Genomic DNA, 7968 nt, shown 5'->3' on the forward strand with positions numbered 1-7968 from the left:
ATTAAAAATCGATCTAAAATATCTTAATAAATCGATAAACAGTAAAATTGTCGCGTAATTCACTTCGAAGCTCGATTAAAAGTGTATTAAAATTTTAAAACTCTACGAGATAATGATTTCTCGTCATCGAACGAGCGATCGTTGGAAAGGAGAATTTTTTATTATCTGCTTAAACTCGCGTTTCTTTTCATTAAATTATCTATCCCAAACTTTGGACAAGTGACAGGCATAATTTCTGGGAAAAACGCGTGATACGCGATTTCTAGAAAACATAGGAAATTTTTCAGGAAAAATTGTAGGTCACTAGGTCGCTAGGATCTATTCATAATCTTCGCGCCATCATAAGTATTATTATGCAAACTTTGAATCCTAATATCTCGGCAACAAACCGAGATAAAACAGAAAACTTCAATAGCATTCTTTCCTCTATCTTCTGAATATATTTTAATTCGTGATATTTATATCCTATTTTCTATATATTAATCTAATATTGAACACGTTTCAGATGCATAAAAATCCGCAGTCTGCTCATAGATACATATACAGATATCGATAGATATATTTTTCACGAAAAACATTCCGCGATATGTTCGAGAGAAATTGCTCGCGTTACTTTCCCCAGGAAACGAATGACGAAAGTTTACCGTTTCGGGCAAACGAGAAGATTTTCCTGGAAGCATAGAAACTAATGGCTTAATCCCCCTTATTTATGTCGGTCGATATCCTCGAAATTTTTACCGCGCTATTTTTTTTTAAATTACACGTATCATCCGAGAGAAATCATTCCATCTTCTTATTCCTCGACTAATTTCCATTCCATCTGTTATATCTGCCAACTTCGTTTTCGTCCTTTATTTTTTCTTTCTTTCTTTTTTTCTTTCTTTCTTTCTTTCTTTTTTGCACGCGTAAAAGAAAAACGTAAAGTAAAGAAAAAGAACGGATGAACGGGGTGGAGGGGGAAGGAAAGGAAAAATCAGAAAACCGCACAAACCAGTAACCGGGTTAAGCAGCATCTATTTGTCGTCGCCCCTTCCCCCGCGGTTTTTCTTCTCTCCGTTATCCATTAACGCAAAATCGCGCTCTCTCTCTTTCCCTCTCTTCCTCCCTTCCCCTTTTCTCTCTGTCTCTCGCTCGAGCACAATAGCGCGTGCAGATACGCCGGTGCAGAATGTGCTTATAGGAAAACCATAGCCCCGCCGGTACGTACAAAATCAATGGGCCGTGAAACGAGGCTATTAAACGGTCGAGTCAAGCACCGACGATCCAAGTCCGACCAAGCTTGTCCTTTCCCTCATCGTTCTCATCGTGGCAAGCATCAAACATCGCGGGATGTTATCGATCGGATCGTTTAATCATCCCCGATGACCCTTACCCTTCCTTCCAATCCTTCATCAAAGGAAAAAGAGATCGGGCTTCCTCGTCTTCGTAACTCGCGACTCATCCAATTCTTTGATTTCTTCCATTTCGATCGTTCCCCCCTCCCCGCCGATAATTAACCACGAGACATATATTTCGCTCGTTCATCTATTCTCGAGAAGTGGAACGAGAAGAATTCTTTAAGAGTATTATTCCAACGACGAGAATATCGTGCGTAGAATAGAATTTTAAATATGAACCGGAGTTGGCTTGGATTAAAGTATAGCGGCGCGATTCGAACGACGGTGCATTAAGACCGGAAGGAAATTTCACTGCGCGCCACTCCGCGACACGTCCCTTAAACACTTTTTCTCGCCTTTAATCTTCCCTTCTCGCCGGAATCAATCTTGAACGAGTGAAAGGAACGAAAACTCGAGTCTCGATTGGTAACATTGGCTATTTAATCGCGTCGAATTTTTTTTATTCTGTTTCTAGAATTCAGGGAAGCGTTCAGACTGTTCGACAAGGACGGGGACGGAAGCATCACGAAGGAGGAACTCGGCAGGGTGATGCGCTCGCTGGGGCAATTCGCGAGGGCCGAGGAGCTGCGCACCATGTTGCAGGAGATCGACATCGACGGTAAGCATTTCTTTCGCGCTCCAAATATTTTCCGTTGTATTTTTGAACGGTGGGAATAGCACGCTATTCTATTAACCCGGATACAGGGGTGTATCGCGAAAGCGAAGCAAAAACGAACGAAATGCATCGCCTCTCTCGAAAGCCACCCTCGGACGTGGTGTTAATCGAAAATTTCCCATTAATATTCAACGATCCTGCAAGCGAAAACGAAACCGTGCACGCGGCGCATCGAGGAATACGACCAGGGGCCAGGATTCGTTAAAATTCGTAACGTCGTTTCCGACCACGTGGTTAAATTCATTAGAGGCACGTTCGAATTGGATGAGACGAGTCTCCTTGCACGCTCTCGAACGGCTTTGTTGACGTTGTTTCACGAACTTGGATCCGTGGAACGGATGCCATACAGATCAGTGGAAGAAGTCGATATCTGGATCGAGATTCCTCGAACTGTAATTGTGTTACGCTTGTGTTCGAGCGACGTCTTAATTGCGTGTAATTTTCGAGAATTATTCCTCGGTGCTAGGAATGCACTTCTCGCCTCGAACTTTACATAATTTTTTGGGCGTCAGTAGCAAGGAAGAGATGTTTCATTGATTACGTTTTCGAAATGAAATGGTGGAGAATTAAGATCATTCCTAGGAAGCGATTGAAATTTCCCTTTTTTCTTATCCTTTCAGTTTGTTATATTAAAGGATAACAAAATAAGACGAGGATTTTGTTGGAAATTGAACTATGTTTGTTTTTTTTTTTTNATATGTTACGCGATCACCATGAACCGAATCTAAGATCGAAACGGAGAACGANNNNAAGTAGATACTGTTCGCGTGGAGAGAATATGTTGCTCTTAGCGCGGATTCACCGCGCTTCTTCTCAACAATATACGATGGGATGCATATCGTAGGGCATCGATACCTGTTGCTGATTCCTCCTTCACCAAAAAGGTAATCTCTTCGTCGTTGATTCTCTGCTTTTGCGATAAAAATCTTTCGAGATATCATTATTATTAAGAACGTTCATATTCGGACCAAAAGATCGAGAATACGTTAAAAATCTTCGACTCTGTCCATTTATCCAAATTACCCCAGAATTGTAGAATCCTTCTCGGTGCTTGTTCATTCGTCATATATCACGCTAGAATCGTGAAACGAGATTAACTGTTTACTCGAAGATTTAAAATCGACGCAAAGAAATACGTAGGCGGGGAAAGATTTCACCTTAATCAAATCGCGACGAATAAAGTAAAAATCGCGTGCTTGAGCCGTAACCGTGGTGAAAAGCGTTCGTTAAAAACGGAAATTGTTCCGCGAAATTACCCGCACGTCTAAACAAACGCCACGCTGGCCCATTTGCCGTAACGAATCCGAAAGCTGTCGTGGTCAATTGCGAATCGTGTTTACGGCGCGTAAAATTTCCCCTCTCTATGTGACGTGTGTCGCCAAGTTATTACGCCGGTTAGCTTTGCGCCGAGGAAACGTGTGTGACGCTCGTGAAAGGCTCGATCGCGTTCGCGCACGATTTTTATTAATTTTACGACCCGGTGAATAAACAACGCGTACGCAACGAATCGATGTAACGATTTGACGCCAATCTTTTGAATCTTGATCTCGATACGAAATCTGCAACGAGAGAGAGAGGATCCTTATTTTCTTATCGTTTATTTGCACGTCGCCGTCTCAACCGACTTTTCGAACAGTTTCTCTCCGTCAGCTTCGGGAGGAGCGCTTGATTACAAGTTGGATTGTACGAACCGTTGCACATGCTGCGAGGACTAATTGAATAATGTTTGCCGTTTCTAAACAAGTTACACCTCTCGCTGAAGAATTTAACGAGAATTTGTCTTTCGTCTCGCCACTCGCAAACGTAACTATCAATATTTGGTCAATGGCACTTATGCAATTCCCGCTTATAGAATGGAAGCACAATGGAAGAATTCCGGCATCCAGTTTCAACGTCTGGTTCCCAGATTTAGCGCCATACTTCAACACCGAATTCGAATTTCGATATTTGGAAGCTGATGTACGAGTAATTAGAAGTAGGCACCCGAAACGAGACCAGTGCTCATACATCTCGTATCAACGAATGAATACGTTCGCCTGTGTACGCGCAAAGAGAAAAAAAGAAATAGAAAAAAGAAAGAAAGGAAAATGCGCACGGACACATCGACGCGGCGATACAAAAACGGAGAAAAGAAAAAAAAAATATATATATATATAGAGAAAGAGAGAGATAGAGAGATTGCACCGACGATGACATCGCTTCGATCCGACATCCATCGCTTCGTTTCAATGGATCCACTTCTCCGCCGGTCTCGACTTACCACGATCCAGCGCGGACCATTCCACGCATCGAACGTCAATCGAACTACGGTGCCACGTCGATCGTGTGTCGGACGTTGTTGCGTGCGTCGCGGAGGTCGATCGGCACGGATCATGGACGGTGGTGGCTCGAAGTGTAACTCGAAGCCACGGATCGTTATTCACGGTGCATGAAACGGTGCACGTGTGAGAGAAAGTTGGAGGCGCAAATTGATTTTCGCCATCCCTGTTATCGTACGAGTCCGCCAGGTTTACGCGGGAATTAGCGGTCGTGAGAAATTGGCTTGGAGGTTGGTTCCGTATAAATTGCAGTCACGAAGGGAGGAATATTGGTCCCAGGGATTGAAAACGAGAATCTCCAGCTCCAGGATTTCGAGTTTATTTTTAATCCGCGAAGACCTGTGCGAATCAATTTATCACGTCGAAACTTTCGTTCAACGGCTTTGCACGCTGTTGTTTGCTATTGTCATTACGTGGAAGGGAAAGTTGACGCGTTTGCGAGTTCGAAGTAGAAATTGCGAGTGGAATTTCAAAGTATTCGGGGTAGGAAATTGGCGAGAATTTTAAATGAATCGGTGAAAAAGGGCGGGTAAGCGAGTGCTCGCTTATATATTCGTCTCTCTTGTATAACGTTCTGCGCGTGCACAACGTTGCATCGAAACTTCGTCCAAGTTAATTTCCAAGATACTTCTCACGGCACGCTGATTCATCTGAACGAGAGTTTTGAAATTCGAGATCCGAGATATTGTTAAATGAACGAAATCTCGCTTTAATATCACAACACTTTGTATATAACGTTGCGTATGTATTTTCGCAAATACGATTTCATCTAGTATCAAGATACTACGAGGCAAAATGTTACGAAGATTCTTGAAAATTCATTTTTACTGGAAATACGTGAATACGCAGAAAATTCAAATCGAGCGATCAAACAACGACTACCTCACGATTTTTCACTAGCTTTGTCCACGCTTTGAAACGCTTCGTGTAACGTGTTATTTTTAGAGGTTTGAAATACAGACGGGCCGGGGAACGAATCACAATTAAAATTGATTCGTTTGATGGTTTTTCGATCGATGAATCGTTATCGACGCGCGCCGAATCACCGTTATCTTTATCGACGACATCTAAATTTCCCGTTTCATCCGAGGTGACTAACATTTATCAATACGGATATATCGCGAAATATTTCCAAACGAACGTTGCATTGTTGAACCATGGAAAGGAAGGATTAAAACGTTTCGCTCGAAATGCAAAACATTCGTGTACAACTATTATACACGTCTAATGTACACACAGCTTATGTACATACATGGAAACGGTACGGTATGAGAGCGCGTAGAGTTTCGATTTCCTACAAAACGAGAATCACTCTTTCAAAGTGAACCACCATCGATACCGACTACGTGAGTGGATTCGATTTACAAAACGATCAAAATTCTAACTAACTGCACGGACAAATTGATCCTGTGTGACGTTGTTGAATAAACAACCATCCCTTCCATTGTAATTTTGCATGTTCGCCGGGCAGACGCGCACGGTCTCTGCATATTCCATACCGACGTCGTATCCGTCAGAGACGTATTAGGTTCCGCGTGATCCTCCTCTGTTCGCCTTTGACGCCACTTCCTGAGAACCTACGCGCCCTGAAACGTATCGATGAAGCTATCCTCCTATCCGTCTCAATAATTTATCTTGTTCGAATTATCATTGTTATCAATTTTTCTAAACGATATACAATAATACGTACGATAATATTTAGACGTTTCCAATAAATAGCACGGTGTTATATATATTGATCTCGATTCCGGGCTAATATCAAGGACAGGGAACGTAACCGTTCTTCACGGTTCGCGGTTCGAACAAATTGAACAAGCACGAGAGATGCATTGCCGCTTTATCTTCTTCACGTTTTTCTTGCGGGAGATGCGAGGGAAATGCGGTTGAATGAATTGCGGTTTATTCGTGCAACCGCCATTCGTTTCGTTACCGTTTATATGTGCCGATCCTTCCTTAGTCTAGAAACGCGCGACGAATTTTAAATTTACGGCTTCTGCATCTGTAACGGATGTAATCCCTGGTGTTGCTATCGCACCTTCGTACAACTATGTTTCTCCATATTTTTCTTTTTTTTTTTTTCCTCCGCGACACGTTCACTCGCAATTATTCACGAGTTTAACGCAGTTTACAAATTGCAGAAAATCCCTCGATGAAATATGAAAAGAATCGAAATCTATATTCGTCGCAAACAAACGAAACAAAGAGAGAAAAAAAGAGAGAGAGAAAAAAGGAAAAAAAATAAAATAATTCTTCTCCGGTAAACAATTTTGACAACAGATGAAATATAAGTTTTGAATTAAGGGGTGCGTTGACGGCTGAGCGTTTCTTTTTTTTCTTCTTTTTCTTTTTTTTTTTTTGGAGGAAACGCTGCGCACAAGCTCTAATTTATTCCGTGAGAGGTGGCTGAGGATCGCGAAGCGACTACTTTTCAAGGAGAGCACGGTTTTCCGCCACGCTCTTTGTCGATGAACTCGGCGAGCTGGGACGGGGGAATCTCAAGACTCGTCGAGAGATTCCAAAGTGGTGCGCGGTTACTCTGATTATGTCGTTGGCCGCGTTCCTGAAATTTCCCGTCCAAACTCCGGGATAAGTAAACCAAGAGTACTTTACGGGTCCATGTGTGCCACGCGCATACCAATGCGTCCGAGCATAACCGCGTGGTTCAAAAAAAAAAAAAAAAAAAAAAAAAGGTGGAATAAACGTAAGGGCAAGTGGGTGCAAAAGTCGGGTGGCATGGCAGACTTTTATCCAAAGACAAGCTGATTTAGGGCCCGGTTTTGCGACACCCGAGAGTCTACCAGCCTGTTAACTCGTGGTAAATGTCCTAATGATCCACCAATTAAAATTTCCTCGCCTACTTAACGATTTAGATTTAGATTTCGCGTCGGATTTTGTGACGAGTCATTTCTGTTTCTTATTGAATTACAATATTTTTTTTTTAGTAACAAATCGTAAAAAAAAAAAAATTAAATAAAAATAATTGTATTTTTATATATATTTTAAAAATAAATGAGTGATTAGCGATAAGAATTACGCGATTACGCGTATATGACTCATCAACACTCATAATTCTGCTGATAATTCTGCGTTTATTAAACAAATTGCGAAAAATCATTAATCTTATCAAATTGTGTATAATTCAAAATATAATTTTCATATCGTTAAGAGGCCATGTTTCGTTTCCCTCCATTCTTTTTTTCTTTTTTTTTGCGGCGTGTTTCGGGTAGATTTTTTTTTTTTTTTTAATTGGAACAGGTTAGCCGGAAACACGATAACAGTTTTGTCGATTTCGAAAGGTTTCCAGTTGGTGGAACAAAAGAAATCCTCCGATTTCCATTCGAATCTCGAATGGCGATAATCCAATTTGTCGTGGAAAAAAAAAAGCGAAGGACGTTAAGAGTAATTCTTCACGCCTAGCCGGGACGTTTAATCGCTCGTACAAACGAACGTTGCTTATCTTTGTAAACGTGCCGCGATAACTTCGTGTGCATAAGTTCAAATGAACGTCGAGTTAGACACGCGATTACGCACGCTTCATGTATATATATATATATATATATATATATATAGAAGCGTTCGAAATCCTCCATAAGGTACA

The 7968-nt window shown here is 41.6% G+C and overlaps 1 protein-coding gene across 1 annotated transcript in view; it reads left to right on the forward strand.

The window, feature by feature from the left end:
- The window catches only part of LOC102673443 (probable calcium-binding protein CML11), a 50460-nt gene that overhangs the window by 18549 nt on the left and 23943 nt on the right, over positions 1–7968 (forward strand). The window contains exon 3 of the mRNA XM_006609877.2: positions 1852–1995. Within this exon, the coding sequence (XP_006609940.1) occupies positions 1852–1995 (144 nt within the window). The remainder of the gene's footprint in view (positions 1–1851; positions 1996–7968) is intronic.

This window comes from Apis dorsata, unplaced genomic scaffold (assembly GCF_000469605.1).
Source record: "Apis dorsata unplaced genomic scaffold, Apis dorsata 1.3 scaffold_61, whole genome shotgun sequence".
NCBI classification, from domain to species: domain Eukaryota; kingdom Metazoa; phylum Arthropoda; class Insecta; order Hymenoptera; family Apidae; genus Apis; species Apis dorsata.